This window comes from Sinohyriopsis cumingii, chromosome 11, assembly GCF_028554795.1.
Source record: "Sinohyriopsis cumingii isolate HCF-2022 chromosome 11, ASM2855479v2, whole genome shotgun sequence".
Lineage (NCBI taxonomy): Eukaryota > Metazoa > Mollusca > Bivalvia > Unionida > Unionidae > Sinohyriopsis > Sinohyriopsis cumingii.
In genome coordinates this window covers 67,175,154-67,193,924 of record NC_142971.1, presented here as the reverse complement: position 1 = coordinate 67,193,924, position 18,771 = coordinate 67,175,154, and the positions used below count along the sequence as shown (strand labels likewise).

At 34.5% G+C, this 18,771-nt stretch overlaps 1 protein-coding gene across 1 annotated transcript in view; it reads left to right on the top strand.

Annotated features, from left to right (window-relative positions):
• LOC149788618 (uncharacterized) overlaps positions 1-18,771 on the top strand; it is a 152,524-nt gene that overhangs the window by 130,170 nt on the left and 3,583 nt on the right. Inside the window, exon 10 of the mRNA XM_089974700.1 lies at positions 18,417-18,617. Coding sequence (XP_089830826.1) covers positions 18,417-18,617 — 201 coding nt within the window. The remainder of the gene's footprint in view (positions 1-18,416; positions 18,618-18,771) is intronic.

Below are 18,771 nucleotides of genomic sequence, written 5' to 3'. Positions count from 1 at the left end.
CCTTGGTGTCCAGTTCCTATTATAGACTGGGGGTATCCAAAAGCTTCAGTTCTTACAAAAAAAACGTCTCAACATTTCAAGAGTCTTTCACCATTGAGGTTTACTCAGTGTGACAGATAACACCACTGTAATAGGTCATCTTTGCATGAGGCTTTTACAATTGTCCCAACGGCACCCAAAACTTTGCTCCTCAGAACAAGCAATGCTTACGAGGTCCTATCTCAGGAATTGGAGTACTTCATTTGGGTTACATCAGGTTGTCCCTTGCAGTTACTACCTTTGAGTTAACAGTTTGTATTGACATAAGCACTGTGTGCTGGGATGCACATCTCCTTTCATCATTCCAGGAGGCCAGAATAGAAAGGCTCACGGGACTATCCATCACATATCAATATCTTAGAGATGATTGCCATACAGAAAGCATTCCTTTGTTGGCAGGAGAATCTACATGAAGGGCATTCTCATTCTCTGTGACATCACTGTCCAATTTCTAGCACTTGGTATCTCTTCAGGCATCTTAATGCTTCATAATATAGTTCCTACTGTTTCTTACCATAATTCACAGTGTTTACTAAATGATTCTTATTTTAGATATTTTTGGTAAGAAAATTAATGAAAATTCTTTATATAAAATAGAAGTTTTTAACTTAAGGGAAATCAGATGAGTCAGTCTTTTACATGTTGATAAATTTATAAAAATTTACTGCGGATAATTTGTGATATGTACTGGGCTTAAGTCTCATTCCTATGCTTCCATTACCATGGTTTTCTGATATTTTGGATCAATATTTTTCATAAATTCATATCTTTAGGCATGGATGGATAAAGGTGGGTGGGCAGTGTCAAAAGATGTCATCATGCAGTAAATTGGTGGCATCAGAAGGCATCATCATGCAGTAAATGGTTAATTAAGGTTAAGCTTTTGCATTTAGCTTATGACCAAATATTTTTGTATACCCTGTGTTTATATTGTTATACCCAAATTCATGAAACTTGACAAAGGGAGCCAACTTACTAAGTACTACACCCCATCATGAAAGTACTGTAGGTTGTTGTGACATATTTCATGCTAGAGCCATCAAACTTGATAATTACATGCATCTCTATAAGTACCACAGCCTTAAAACAAGGTTCTTGTGACCTTCATTTCATGTTTAATGGCATATGTTAAGTGTTTGCATTTAGATCAAACCAAAAGAGGTTTTTAGCACCCAATATACATACTGTTATACCAAGATTCATGAGATCAATTGAGAAGAACTAAAAAATGAGGACTGTATGAACCATGAACAAATTTGATTATGATGCATCCATTTTTAGTTGATATGTATATATTGGAACATTTTTTGAAACTTTTTCTAACAGTTGGTTTCATCTCATGTTTCACACATTAAAGCTTTGTGTGGCATTGTCTATACCATATGGGATTATTTAGACTGTTGTTAGGTGGAATCAAGTGTGGAAGTACTGAATTTATCTTGGAGTAACCATGTATTTAGCAAGTAAGGTGTCTGAAATAAAATTGATATGCTGAGTTCATTGCTAGAGCTCCATCTTGCTGGAGTTTCAACAGAACTACTTTTTTAATTGGATCTAAACCATTTTCGGAATGGACCTGAAATTCAAAAAACTTGGCTTATTCTCATGTGATGGAATATTATTATAAGTGAAATGAACATAAAAAAAATAGAAAACTGGTATTCCAGTTTATAAACAATTAACCTGATAACAATAAAGCAGCTGTTACCATGCCCTGGAGTAAGGCAAAGGTAATCAACATGCATAGTGTCATTTTATCTCTTCAAAGAGCCTCGTCTCAGCATTTGTAAATGGGGGCAGTGAATGTTGGTAAATATGCTTTTATCATTAAGACATATCATGTGTTGTGTTGGGTATTTTTGGATAGCATTGAATTTTATGCACCAGGAGGATTTCATTATGAATGGTATGAAAAAAGTTATTCAGTTGTCCCGCTAAAACAGATTAGTGGGGTGCAGCAATCTGTCTGTATTCCAGCAAATTAAATTACTCTCAACCCTTCTTCTAAAATAATACCCTGAAACTGTCAATTATACAGTATGTATCAAGCTAAAAGAGAAAACTGACCCTCCAAAGGAAACAGGAAATATTTTTTATGCATAGGTTAACAAGCTGAAGTTAGCCATTTAATCAGTATTATGAATTCATAAAGTAACCTTTTGATGCAGATGTTGCCTATCCTTTCTAAAGCCTAGCAGTAACACTGTAATGTCTATTTTTGTTTTCAGAATAGGCCATATAATGAATTTATAGCATGTTGTAAAGTGTTACAGCTTGTACACTATAGGTAAACTTGAAATGCGGTAAAACTAGGAACAGAAGTCAATCATTAAACATGTTACATATTACTTGATCTTTCCTTGCAAAATTGTACTTTGTTTCCAGGCAGATCAAACATAGAGCACTCCAAAACTGTCAACATAATATCATAATCTTGTCAATGGAAACAAGATCCTTTCCCCAAAAATCCATTAATCTTCTTTGTGTATTAATCTGTATGGAAGTGTCAGATATATTGGCAGCTGGCCCCAGGTTGTCATGGGCAAATGTTGCATCAGGAAAATTAGATCCAGGCACTGCAATACATAAGTGCTCCTGTTACACATTATGAGGCTCTTGCACACAAACTATTTATAATTGTATAATCAAACTTAAAATTGTACTATATATCACTCAATAACAACATCAGTGGACATGTTTCAGTCTTATTTTTTTTAATCATAGATGCCTTTTGTTTATATAGCCCTTCATAATTGGACACATTTTACCCTAATTATGACCAGCAATACAAGCTTTATTTATTCTGAAGAGCAACATGAAAACATATGTTGAAAACTTCTGAAACCAAGAACTGATGTTTTAGAATTGTCTTTTACATATCCTGAATCTACTGCCTGGAGAGAGCTACAACTTAAGTCAGCTGACAATATTATCTGTTCAGAGCATGATGTTTTAATTACCTTTCATTAAATATTCCATCAGTTTACTGTTACAGTTAAAACCATGATAAAATGTGTGTACATTGTGCAAGCATAAGGTTAAATATTTGTGTAACCCACATATTGATATATTTTTCCTTTTGTTTTTAAATATTGTGTATGTGTTTAGAATATTGGGTACATGTATAGACTATTATACACATGTATAAATATTGTTTATGTGTACATAATATTGGGTATATGTATAGACTATTATGCACATGTATAAATATTGTTTATGTGTACATAATATTGGGTACATGTATAGACTATTAGGTAGATGTATAAATATTGTTTATGTGTACATAATATTGGGTACATGTATAGACTATTATGCACATGTATAAATATTGTTTATGTGTACATAATATTTGGTACATGTATAGACTATTAGGTAGATGTATAAATATTGTTTATGTGTACATAATATTGGGTACATGTATAGACTATTATGCACATGTATAAATATTGTTTATGTGTACATAATATTGGGTACATGTATAGACTTTTATGCACATGTATAAATATTGTTTATGTGTACATAATATTTGGTACATGTATAAACTATTATATACATGTATATATATTGTTTATGTGTACGTAATATTTGGTACATGTATAGACTATTAGGTACATGTATAAATATTGTGTATGTGTTTAGAATATTGGGTACATGAATAGACTATTATGCACATGTATAAATATTGTTTATGTGTACATAATATTGGGTACATGTATAAACTATTATACACATGTATAAATATTGTTTATGTGTACATAATATTTGGTACATGTATAGACTATTAGGTAGATATATAAATATTGTTTATGTGTACATAATATTGGGTACATGTATAGACTATTAGGTAGATGTATAAGTATTGTTTATGTGTACATAATATTGGGTACATGTATAGACTTTTATGCACATGTATAAATATTATGTGTTTACAGTAGTGTGTATGTTGTTGTTGTTGGGTTAAATGCTATTTTTCAGCACATGATAGGCTATGCAGGCAGCCAGTATTAATGGTGGAGGAAGAACCTGGGAAAACCCCAGAAAGAACCACCGGCCCATGAGAAGTTACTGGCAAGCTTTCTCACATACCCACGTTGATAGTGTGTTTGTGTATATAATATTGGGTACATGTATAGAATAGCATGTACATACATAAATATTGTATATGTATATATAATATTGTTTGTCCCAGAGGGCCTCACGGGAGATTTGCTAATGTTTGTCTGATTGAGTTGCTTCCTCTCATAAAAGGTATTTTTTACCTAAAGTCAAGCTAATTCTGGAGGTAGTTCTTACAAAATGTGTGCAGTGATAACTTCCATTAAAACCATACAGTTTAGTGTGACTGTTGGAGAACTAAATAAAAGTTCAGGTGTTTTGTATGATGACATTATTTAAACAAAAAATGTTGACAGTTGGATGAAGTCTGCATGTGTATGCCAGTGATACATTAACATGCCTGCTTGGTTATGGCATATGTGTGCCAATTGATTTTGATAGATTAACATGCCTGCTTTGTCATGGCACTTGCATGCCAGTTCATATAGGACACACAGTACTAATTATACGGAAGAACTGTGAACCAGTCTAGAAATGGGTGAACAAATAATAGAATATTTGCGGGTTTGGTGGAACATAATTGATTAATAATGAAAATTAAAATTTTTGTAAAAATGTCTTTTGAGAGCTTATCCTATATGTAATTTTTTTAAAAATATAGACAAATTTCTACTGGTGCAATTTTAGTATTTTTACAGGCTTGACTCAGGAGTACTCATTAATGAAAGGAGCACCTGATTCATTTGGTGCAGAATCAATAACATGTGTTTCATCCACATCTAGATAAACAAAATGCCGTGTCTCGTATGGTGTTCTCCACACATAAGCTTGCACCAAGGTTAGATGTGCATGGAGAATTATAGGTCTCATCATCAGCACCCAGAAATTTTAAGTTCTTGAATTTTGAATATGATAGTGTTTCCATATGTTTACTATTGGAGTTGAATTAGTACCACGAGTCCTTTAATACAATAACATACCCAATATACTCTCGTATAAGCCGAATAATTTAGGAAAAAGTAAAGGCCTTGTAGAAGGGGGTGGCTTATCCGTGAGCCAACGTATAAACTTGACAGTTTTTAAGTGTTTTTTTTTTTTGTTGACTACTGTAATGGCTGTAATTCTTGGGACATGAAACAATACTTTTTTCTGTGTCCTAAGACATATGCATGTAAAAAATTCAGTTTCGGTGACCCGACACTTATTAAACTGTTATAAGTAGTACAATTGATTTCGTTAATTTTTTTTTATGTGCATATTTCCTGATTTCTCCAGCATGAAATTAAATAAACGTAAATACAGACTTCATAACTCGCGGGCCAGTTGAGTTTACCCAGGAGACAAAGTTGAACTATAATGCACAGTACTTACACAGTGCAAAGCGTGCATAGCATCACTTAAATCCTTACTTATTCCCAAACATCTTAGATGCAGCTTTTGCTTTATCCATTGTTTTGACCAAATTGCATTCTTTTAGATAACATTTCAGCTAGTCGTTCATAGCGGTTTCATTTACGTTGGATGACGCACTCATGAGATACTTATTTTCAGTGATATAAGCGGTCTTTCAACTTGAGGTAATATTTATGAAAAGGTATGCACATTTAATTGTACAAGGCACATCACCAGCATATTAACTAATGTTCAATAAGAGTGGTAATAATAAAGGCTAAAATTCTCATTATAGATCATCTAAGATAATCATCAATTGATTTTAGTTTTGAGTTTTGGCTGAACAACATCATAACTTTTTACACACCATGGAAAGCTTGATGTTTCAGCATGTCCTTTGTTGATAGTTAGCAAATTTGTCATTCGTTTTCCGACAGCAATACAGGCCAGTTAATCATTAAAACCCTGAAACTGGCTTGTGTTAAGAGGGAATTTTGACCAGTAACTATATGAGTACATTGATGTGTAATTAATTGCCTGTTATTCCATAACATTAGCACGATTACCGTAGTTTTGTAAAACAGGGTGTAAGGCTAACCTTTAAACTTTTCAAAAGCCAAGTAGGGAGACTGAATAATTTTTTTATAGAAGGATTGGGCCCTAAAATCAGAAGGTTTTTCATGGTATTTTTAAAGCCTTGTTTTCACTAAATATTGATCGATCCTTCTGGTCCAATATGCATGAAATCCACAAAAGGGCTTGCCATTTCTCCCAGTGATGTGCCCTATTTGCCCTCTGGACGTGCCCTATTTTCATATTCTGGTCAGCTGTGGCCAAACTACACAATAGATAAGGGTTAGTCTTAAAAGAAAACAAGCAAGAAAGCCAGCCAGACTAATTAAAAGTTAATCCTTATTGATTCAACTATTTTGTGAAAATGACTGGCCCTCCATAATAATTCAGAGAAACCATGTTCGACACTACTGTGCATTATGCAAGCACCATCAAATAAAGGATTCCCAATTTTATTGAACGAAAGGTACTTAAAAAGGCAGCTTCATGGTACCATTCATGTCGCAACTATTTTTTCCTCGTTGTATATCCAACCTTATTCCCTTATTGTCAACTCGTAAGGCATTTAGTATTGTTTACTATTAAACAAATGTATTCTGAATTTTTTGTGGACACATTTGCTGCATCGTATGTAATTTCATTCCTTCTTTTAATTTAACAATGGTAATTAACTTTGGTATATATGGTTTAACTTTGGTATATATGGTATAAAAATGCCAGGTGTTCACTCATGTTAAGTTTCTTTGGTGGGAATGGCGCTATAGCATATGGAGTTACAGCATTCGTAGTGATCATTCTTGGGATTGAAATTAATTGTCAACGACTTTATTGTTGTGGTTTATTTTTTGTTTTTGTTTTAATTTTTTATTTTTGTGTTGTGTTGTGATGTCTCAGAGATGAGGGTCATGCACTTTTCAGTCTTTATACTGTTTTGTATAGTGTTTACATTAAACAGTGGGAGGGTGCTTTTATACAAATGGGCTTTTACGCAAGTAATACAGTACCAGCTTTGTCATTGCATAGATATGCCAGTTTGTTTGATACAGTAACATGCCTGCCTAGTCATTGCATCTGTATGGCAGATCATTTGATACAATAACACGACTTTCATAATCTCGTTCAACTTTCTTGGCTTAGTACCATCTATGAGATAATTGCTCTTTTTCTTTAGCAAATTTGACATGAGTTTGTCCAGCTTCTTTTATTTATAGTTTCTGAATTTATGCCGATAATCTTCAGGGACTAACTCATAACCCATTAGGATGCATTCTTTAACCAAATCATAATCACCACTTTTGTGAGCTGACAGTGAATTGTAAATATCACTAGCCTTGCCAGTGAGTATACATTGTAATAATCGAGTCCAATGCTCTCTTGGCCATTTCATATTTTCAGCAACGTTTTCAAAGGGAGTAAAATATTTGTCTTTTTCTTTTTCTCTGAAAGGGGGCACTAGTCTAATATTCTTTGCAAGATCAGAACTTAAATTTGGATTTGAAGTATGAATGTGCTGTTCCCTTGCCAGTTCTATTTCCTTTATTTTGCATTGGTGTTCCCTCTCTTTCTTTCTTCCATTTGCATTTGTTCTTTTTGTAACTGCATCTTTTGTTCTTTCTCTCTTTTTTCCCTTATCTAACTGCATTTGCATCTGTTTTTCTTTCTGTCTTTCCCCCTCTTTCTCTCAAATTGCATCTTTATTTGTTCTTTTTGTAATAACATTTGTTCTTTTTCTTTTTCTTTCTCCAATTTCATTTGTTGTTTCCCTTTTTCCAATTTCATTTGTTCTTTCTCTTCCTCCAACTGTAACTGCATTTGCATTTGTTTTTCTTTCTTCTTTCTGAAGCTCCAAGTTCCTCAACTACAATTCCAGCTTGCATTTTAATTCTAATTCCTTCATTTTAATAACAGAGTCTGATAGACTTAAATGTACTGACTGAAACCAAAGCACTTTTATCCAAATACTGAACCAAAATATTGATATTTCCTGTTTCTTTATGGAAGCCTTAACTTCAGAAAGAACGTATTTTCTAGCAAGTTAAATCAAATAATCTTTTTTGAAAGATTTTTCCTTGATTAGAAAGAAAGATTTCCACTATTGATGACATTCTATAAAAAGCTTGCCAATTTCACAAAAAATTTCAAAAACTATTGGAATTCAAATTAAAAAAACAACAACAAAGTTTTCTGAAATATTCTATTCAAAATTCAAAATTATCCTTAGGATGAGCTCCCCAATTTTGCTGTACCACTTTTTTAGGCTCAAATAAACAGTAACACAAGAAATAGTGAAAACAACAAGCTTTGAAAAATATACAGTAATTTATTTCCCTGGAAAAATTCTCTAAAAATGAAAAAAGTATGAACTTACAGTTTTATAGAATCAAATCCAACAATAATCCAAAAATGCAATTTTAGTAGTCCTAATAACAAAATGTTCTACTGATTTCACGTTCGAATCCCGACGAAGAATCCAAGATGTAGGACGACGATGTATGCTGCAATAAATAGTGTTGAAGTCTACAGTTCCTTGTAGAAACAAGAGTTATCGCTCCGGTTTCTGCTAGCTGAATACATTTTTATTAAAAAAACTGTCATTGTTCCGCAATATTACATGAACACACATATTTTCCAGAAAAATAACGGAATTAATCCTTTTGAATCCATGTAATTTGAAATAACTCCAATCAGCACAACATAAAACTAACAGTTTAACAACCCAGCTTATACTGAGATTAATTCTCCAAAACATGGGTTATATGGTCTTTCTAAAATGTAAACATGGGGTCACATGATCATCTTCTGGAAAGTTGTAGAAGCAAGTACTTGTTACAGATCATGTTTACCCAGTGTGACCCTAACGAAAACCAATCATTTTTACTCTAAAAATTAAAAAAAAATTGTTTACATCTTAAAGACAAAGTTCCATCAAGACCATGGAAACAACCAATCATTTTAAAATAAAATAGAACTGTTTATGAAGGTTAGTACAAACTCTGAAACAAGGTCAGGATTTAGATCAACACCTGGTGTTTATAAACTAAACAGTCATGGTCAAACTATTTTCTAAAATGAAGTATCATCTCTAGTGAATAAATTTACATTACAATATCATGAAAAGAAAAATATATAAAAAATTGTAAAACTGACAAACAGTTAAATTGAAATAAATATATATTAAATCAGATATAATTAAATCAAATATACATAACAGATAAAGTTCATGTACTAGGATGAGCAGTGTTATCTTGTCTTAGATACAGTTCATGTTGTACTAGGTTGGGCAGTCTTACCTTGTCTTAGATACAGTTCATGTTGTACTAGGTTGGGCAGTCTTACCTTGTCTTAGATACAGTTCATGTTGTACTAGGTTGGGCAGTATTACCTTGTCTTAGATATAGTTCATGTTGTACTAGGTTGGGCAGTGTTACCTTGTCTTAGATACAATTCATGTTGTACTAGGTTGGGCAGTGTTACCTTGTCTTAGATACAGTTCATGTTGTACTAGGTTGGGCAGTCTTACCTTGTCTTAGATACAGTTCATTTAGTACTAGCTTGGGGATATTACCTTGTCTTAGATACAGTTCATTTAGTACTAGCTTGGGCAGTGTTACCTTGTCTTAGATAAAGTTCATGTTGTACTAGGTTGGGCAGTGTTACCTTGTCTTAGTACTAGCTCATTTAGTACTAGCTTGGGCAGTATTACCTTGTCTTAGATACAGTTCATGTTGTACTAGGTTGGGCAGTGTTACCTTGTCTTAGATAAAGTTCATGTACTAGGATGAGCAGTGTTACCTTGTCTTAGATACAGTTCATATTGTACTAGGTTGGGCAGTCTTACCTTGTCTTAGATACAATTCATGTTGTATTAGGTTGGGCAGTCTTACCTTGTCTTAGATAAAGTTCATGTACTAGGATGAGCAGTGTTACCTTGTCTTATATACAGTTCATGTTGTACTAGGTTGGGCAGTGTTACCTTGTCTTAGATAAAGTTCATGTACTAGGATGAGCAGTATTACCTTGTCTTAGTTACAGTTCATGTTGTACTAGGTTGGGCAGTGTTACCTTGTCTTAGATACAGTTCATGTTTTACTAGTATGAGCAGTGTTACCATGTTTTATATACAGTTCATTTAGTACTAGGGTGAGCATTGTTACTACGTTTTATATACAGTTCATTTAATACTTGGATGAGCAGTGTTACCTTGTCTTAGATACAGTTCATGTTTTACTAGTATGAGCAGTGATACCATGTTTTATATACAGTTCATTTAGTACTAGGGTGAGCATTGTTATTACGTTTTATATACAGTTCATTTAATACTTGGATGAGCAGTGTTACCTTGTCTTAGATACAGTTCATGTTTTACTAGTATGAGCAGTGATACCATGTTTTATATACAGTTCATTTAGTACTAGGGTGAGCATTGTTACTACGTTTTATATACAGTTCATTTAATACTTGGATGAGCAGTGTTACCTTGTCTTAGATACAGTTCATGTTTTACTAGTATGAGCAGTGTTACCATGTTTTTAGATATAGTTCATTTAGTTCTAGGATGAGCAGTCTTACCATGTTTTATATGCATTTCGGGGCCCCAAGTGGCCGAGTGGTCTAAAGTGCTCTCCGTTATGGATCACTGCCATCTCACCTCTGTCTGCATGGGTTGGAGTCTAGGATTTGGCCAATGTGGGTATGTGAGAAAGCTTGCCAGTAGCTTCTTCTGGGTTGGTGGTTCTTCCCAGGGTTTTCCCGGGTTCTTCCTCCGCCAATAATACTGGCTGCCATGCATAGCCTATCATGTGCTGAAAAATGCTGTTAAACCCCACAACAACAACAACAACAGCCTCATATACAGTTCATTTAGTACTAGGTTGAGCAGTGTTACCTTGTCTTAGATACCGTTCATGTTGTATTAGGATGAGCAATGTTACCATTTTTATATATACAGTTCATTTAGTACTTAGGTGAGCAGTGTTACCATGTTTTATATACAGTTTATTTAGTACTAGGATGAGCAGTGTTACCATGTTTCATATACAGTTCATGTAGTACTAGGGTGAGCAGTTGTTACAACACTTGCTTTCTACTCCCAGAAGAGGAAAAAAGACAAGTCTAGTTTTGTTGCACAAAGAAGTGGGTTTATTGTGCATGAAATGGATAACTAATGACAAAATGTAGTATTTCTCCCGCTTTTTACACAGCAAATACAGTAAAATAGATTTAATGCAAATATACATAACAATACCATCATCAGCACATCAGGGTTTGGCATGTACATATTGATTCAGCTTACAGGATATTCAATACGAATGACTTACTACCTCTTATATTGTTAATTATCCATATAGACAGATAATGAACCAGACAAATCTAAATGTAAGCATACAGATTACAGGTGTAAAGCAAACATTGAGGAGCAAAATAGAAAGCAGACAGACAGACAGACCAGTGTATGGACAGAATTATAGGCCCAGGAAAAAATAGGCAGATTGATAACCTATCATGTGTACTAAAATACATCAACATACATTAGTTCCATTGGAATATATATATGAACTAACTATCACATACATTGTGGAGAAATATACAGTGTATATACAAAAACTGTTACATCAACAATATTATCTCGTATAAATATTGGTTCTTTATCATGTGGGACAAAGGTCAAAGTCACATGTTTCCCTTGATGCAAAATCATCAGGCAGTCTTCTGGGTATGCAAAGAGTTTAAAATATTAATAATTACCATAGACCTAAATACATTTGGTATTGAAATTTACCATCAGGTCAAAAGAGTGATCAAATACATAAAAGAAAAACATTTTATCAGTTTTTGTACTGCACAAATGAATGACGTAGATTTCAAAATCAATGTGCCGTTAAATACCATGTAAAATACAGTAAAACCTGTCTTGAGAGACCACTGCTATGAGAGACCACCTGTCTTGAGAGACCAGGTTCTCCATGTACAAATTTAGAGATTATATAGTGCTATAACCTGTTATGTGAGACCACCTGTCATGAGAGACCATTATGTTTTGGCAGAAGGGGCAGTCTTTCAAGACAGGTTCCACTGTATATATATTTATATTCTGTCTTATTCCTTATGTCAGACTTCTCCACAAAATACTACCTTGTAATAATATCATGAAAACAATAACACACGTGGCAATTTAAGGTGATCATACAGTTCATCCCAAAGAGATTATAGCTGGAAAAAACTAAGATCAGAGCAATGTCCACTTTACAAATGGAAACATTACCAGTGACATGATAACTGCCAACCTTTTTGTTATCCTATCACCAGCAAAGGTAAGAAACATTCTATTGGACTGACTGTTTATCACTTGTATTCTGTTCACACTATATTGTTTATACAGACAAGTTGTAGACTGACCAATAGGAAAGTTACTTAATACTTGAATGTCCTGTAATTAGAACACAGCAGCAGGATAGTAATCAGGGTGGCCTAATTGCTCAGATAGTAATAAGGGTAGCCTAATTGGTCAGATAGTGATCAGGGTAGCCTAATTGGTCAGATAGTGATCAGGGTAGCCCAATTGCTCAGATAGTGATCAGGGTAGCCTAATTGCTCAGAATGAACAAAACTTAAACAGGTAATCCTGGTTCAAGGTATCCTAATTTGAACAAAGTAATTGCACAATAATTACAACTGGTGACTTTATTTCAGCTAGCAATAAACATTAATTATATAAGTTAATAAAATACCTAATTATGCTTAATTAAAGTATGAATATATAATGTTCTAAAATATATGATCCTGCTACACAGTTGTAATGTGTTTTAGAAAAGATTTAATTAAACAATATACAAGCTTACACCATTAAGATCTCAGTTTGATTATGTTGTTGTTGTAGGATTTAATGCCATTTTTCAGCACATGATAGGCTATACATGGCGGCCAGTATTAATGGTGGATGAAGAACCCGGGAAAACCCCGGAAAGAACCACCGACCCTCGAGAAGCTACTGGCAAGCTTTCTCACATATCCACATTGGCCGAGTTTGATTATGAGTGCCACATGTGCATATAAATGACATCATCTAGAGTCTGATTGGCTCAACCTGTTACCAAATCAGAGACTTTTAATGGTTGATGCATATTTCTGAACAGATTTGATCAAACTTTGAAAATAAGCTAGCTTCAAGATCTTGATAAATTTTATCAAAGTGAAATGGATGCTTATTGATCAGTGAATTATGCTTCTTATAGACAGACATTGTTACTGGGGCAGGGGGGCACAAAAAAGGTGTGATTTGACACACACACACCAAATGACATTGTCCAAATGAGAATAAGATATCTTTTCGTATATTACCCAACTGGAAATTCACATTGGAATGAAAAAAAAAAGCATTTTCTTTGACACATTTAATACACTTGCATATAAAAAAAATGGTTGGTAGATTTAACATTGACCAGACCACCACCACATACATTCACACGTGCCCACACTGACATAATCAAAACTACACAGATATTAGATACAAAACAAAATTATATCAAGTTTCTGTCTGTAAACAACATTTTCTGCTCTAATTCATTACAGGGATTGAAGGTAATGTGAATTTCATTTTTGTTCCTCTCTGCATTCATTAGATGGTACTGTTGTTCAGACTTCCAAGATTTTGTTGAATTTTTATTAGCATAGAGAATTATCTTTCCGCTTCTGCATTTGTGTGAGGGAGTGGCAGACATGATGGGTTGTGTTGCTATGTCAACAAAGTTGAAAATTTTAATTTTGCTGGGCTTTGCTCACTTTGCAGATAGCTTATCCTTTCCTAAATCACAGCTACATTTCAACATTTTAACTTCGTTTACGAATCAGACTTGTATAATTCTGACTACTGGAATAATTGTTTTGAGTTTTATACATGAAATAAAATCGGAGTTAAAAGAAATGCCACTGATCATGAGGTTGCCAGTAAACTTAAATAAAGATTGCTTAAACATTCTCATTCAAGGCAGTGATATGTAAAAGCTTGTGTTCTAGAATTTATCTGACTTAAAATAAATTGAGTTGTTCTGTTTAGGGTACTTTACCTATGCAGGTAATGGCACTCCCACTGCAGTTCTACAAGGATTTAATATGGATTCATTCTCAGCCAGTTAAATAATGTACAAAATGGTGGTTGCTTATTTCGGACCACTTACGTTGTTAATTCCTCAATGTTAATTTATTGTATAAATTGTCCCTGATAGTTTTGCAAGGGTTATAAGCTTACTGTTTATACAGACTTCCATGCTAGGGTTCTAAGCTTACTGTTTATACAGACTTCCATGTTAGGGTTCTAAGTTTACTGTTTATACAGACTTCCATGCTAGGGTTATAAGCTTACCGTTTATACAGACTTCCATGCAAGGGTTCTAAGCTTACTGTCTATACAGACTTCCATGCTAGGGTTCTAAACTTACTGTTTATACAGACTTCCATGCAAGTGTTCTAAGCTTACTGTTGATACAGACTTCCATGCTAGGGTTCTAAGCTTAATGTTTATACAGACTTCCATGCAAGGGTTCTAAGCTTACTGCTTATACAGACTTCCATGCTAGGGTTCTAAGTTTACTGTTTATACAGACTTCCATGCAAGGGTTCTAAGCTTACTGTTTATACAGACTTCCATGCTAGGGTTATAAGCTTACTGTTTATACAGACTTCCATGCAAGGGTTCTAAGATTACTGTTTATACAGACTTCCATGCTAGGGTTCTAAGCTTACTGTTTATACAGACTTCCATGCTAGGGTTCTAAGCTTACTGTTTATACAGACTTCCATGCTAGGGTTCTAAGCTTACTATTGATACAGACTTCCATGCTAGGGTTCTAAGCTTACTGTTTATACAGACTTCCATGCAAGGGTTCTAAGCTTACTGTTTATACAGACTTCCATGCTAGGGTTCTAAGCTTACTGTTTATACAGACTTCCATGCTAGGGTTCTAAGCTTACTGTTTATACAGACTTCCATGCAAGGGTTCTAAGCTTACTGTTTATACAGACTTCCATGCTAGGGTTATATAAAATGCTGGTCAAAAGATATCTTCATTTATTTTTTGTTTACCTCATTTTAATTTTTTTTCTTCTAAGATTATAGAAACTCATATTTTTCAAAGCATGATGGTGTCAGTGGCTTTGAGAAATAATTTTTCACATGACATGTCGTGTTATGCCTGATATCAGTAAGGTATCTTGTCATGGCAGGTATAATATCAGTAAGGTATCATGTTATGGCAGGTATAATATCAGTAAGGTATCATATCATGGCATGTATGATATCAGTAAGGTATCATGTCATGGCAGGTATAATATCAGTAAGGTAATCCACCATTTGATTGGCTTAGTTAAACCTTCTTTTTTCTGTAGAGTTTATGTAAGTGGGTAACAGGACTATAGCTAAACCAAGGCATTGTATACTGTGATTTTGAGCAAAGAATTTTGAAAATAAATATTAGTTTGTAACCAGATAGGTCACAAAATATATTTTCAGATAAGTTTGACTAGTTCCATATAAAAGTCATCTGTATTAGTATAACATTTACCGTGTACATAATCACATTCGGCCTGGTCAGGTTCATTGCTCTTTTTCATGTACACTGTTTAACTTTTTTGCTTCACTATAAATAAATCATATTAAATTTTCACAATTTATTCTCATCATGTTAAATGGACTATTTTTGTATATTTAAGAATTTTGACATGGACAATTTAAATAAGTTATAAACTTTCTGTTAATTACACATTGTAAAGTATACCATGGCAATTATTTTGTATTGAGAATATAAGTGATGAATGTGTTCCAGTTTGTAATGATGCATTTCATAGTTACTCCATCACTTTGTAACTGTATCAGTGTGTGCATCACAGACAAATGATTTGGGCATATATACTTCCCCATGCATAAACTAAGCATAGAAGTATGTACATGAAGATAACTGTGACAGCCCTTCATGCTATGTACTAGGCAGTAGTGAAGGTCCTTTACATTTGCATTAGTTTCTCATTACACTCAGGTAAGTATGATCCTTTCAGACTGATTGAACATGCTGTAATGTAAAGATGTTGTTCAGTACAACAGTGGTGCAAACTCATTGACAAGGATTTCATTATTTTCCGGGACAGTTTTATTTCAGTCTTGTGGCCAGTTTCACCCTAGTTTATGGACATTATTATGGCATCATGATGTTTTCTCTGAAGATCATGCATAGCTTTGTGCAAATTTTAAGCAATTATGGGACTTGCTCATGCACTAATTGATCTAGTGATGTTGATGTTGACTTCACACAATTAGTAGGGAAATGCCAGATCTGAGATTAAAACCAAGTTCTAAGGCTGCAGATTGGAAAAAAGAATTTGTAAAAACAGTACTATTGATTTTTCTCCTAATTACAAAAATTATTTGTTAATACTGCAGGCCAGATTAGTAAATGCTGATTTAATGGTAATTAGTCAAAGTAAATGGTGATTTAATGGTGATTAGTCAAGATAAACGGTGATTTAATTAGTTCCCCCCCCCCAAACCAAAAAAAAAGAAATATCTACTTGATGGTATTTTCTGGGACTGATAAGAGTTTTTGTGGTTTTAACATTTTTTGTTGTTTTTTAAATGAATGGACAATCAGTAAATGCATGCATTCAGTTGAAACAGATTTTCTGTGTATTGGCATTGTGCAGTCTGTAACAGTTACTGCAATTTCAATCTAGCCGTAGCAACAAATGATACATGGGAACGGAGTTGGTATTGATTAGTGTCATGTTCAGGTGGTGTCATTTTGTATCAGTTACAAATATATTATATGATGGCAACACTGTCAGCCCATGTGATATGTAAATTGCAGCAGCAGTTGTGCTAATAGGATGTTCAGTCAATTGTTTATGTGCTGGTTACAGTGGTTGCAGGCTACAGCTTTTATCTGCTATAAAGGGGAATGTCACAGAGGTATGAAGTCTTGATAGGAATCAGTGACTGCAGAGGATGATATTTGTGAGAGAGGATTATAAGACAGATGTCCATTCATTTCTTAGCAGGTGCACATAATGGATAATACTTAAACAGGAGCTTACACAAGAATTTGGATCATTATATTTGAGTTTCTTAAGTTAGACTTACACAAGACTTTATATTGCAATGTATTATGTCACACAAGACTTTATATTGCAATGTATTATGTCACACAAGACTTTATATTGCAATGTATTATGTCATTTCTACAGATTCTAAGAACCTAACAAATAAGATCAGAGTAAAAAAGACTTGGTTTATTTTTTTTTTCATTGCAAGACCACATAGCTAAAAATCTTTAATTTTTTAAGTTTACCTGGCATTTTGCCAAGAGAGTTGCTGGTCTAGCACACCTCATGCCATATATCAACCACCTTGCATCCTTCAGCATGTTTTAATTTGAATTCCTTCTAAAACAAATTCTATACTAAAACTCAGTTTTAGCACCTGGTATGAACACCTAAAGTTTGTACCCTAATCATAGTGACCCAGGATGGCCAAGTGGTCTAAAGTGCTCACCGTTGTAGATCACTGCCATCTCACCTCTGTCTGTGTGGGTTCGAGTCTCATGCTCGGCCAGTGTGGGTATGTAAGAAAGCTTGCCAGTAGCTTCTCGTGGGTTGGTGGTTCTTTCCAGGGTTTTCCCCCATGTTCTTCCTCACCATTTATACTGGCCGCCATGTATAGCCTATCTTGTGCTGAAAATGGCTTTAAACCCTACAACAACAACAACCCTAGTGATACTGATCAGCCATCTAATATGGCTGACATTACTGAAAACTGAGGGGGGCCCCGAGTGGCCGAGTGGTCTAAAGTGCTCACCGTTACGGATCACTGCCATCTCACCTCTGTCTGCGTTGGTTCGAGTCTCGGATTCGGCTAATGTGGTTATGTGAGAAAGCTTGCCAGTAGCTTCTCGTGGGTCGGTGGTTCTTTCCGGGGTTTTTCTGGGTTCTTCCTCCACCATTAATACTGGCCGCCATGTATAGCCTATCTTGTGCTGAAAAATGGCGTTAAACCATACAACAACAACAACAACTGAAAACTGAAGAAACCTTTAACACTTGAATGGCTTCCTTCCTGAAACTGCAGGACAAATGTCATCAGGTTTGAGAGAGTATCTGAATATGCCATTAAGTAACTCAATTGATTTAAAGCTGTTTCCAGTAAACTACAAATCTGTGGAATATATAAATTTATGTTTTACATTTTTTCTGCCTCTTAACTGAAAACCATCCTCCTTAAATATGTTCCAAACTGCCAGTCATGCTGATCAGCTTTCTTAAGTTTTACTTGTTGATTTAAAATAAACTCAGGATATTTTCATACGGAATTGCAGGTCTAGATGGTGATCAGAGAGCTGTTAGTGTGCCAGACATTTCTGCCTTAGGCCCAGGAGCTTATGGAATTGGTAATGAACCAAGCATGATCACAGGGGTACCAGCTTACATGGAGAGGATGACCACAGACATTAGCGCCCTCAAGAAACAGTACCAGAAACTTCGCCAGAGACAAACCCAGGCCCATATCATTCTCACAGGTAAGCCTTCATACTTTGGTGCTTTAAGGACCATAAGTCTCTTTTGAATGTACATGAACCCATTGCTTTAGTCTGACAGTAGGACTGACATGGCAGTTTTGGTCTTGGCTTTATTCTGACAGTAGGACTGACATGGCAGTTTTGGTCTTGGCTT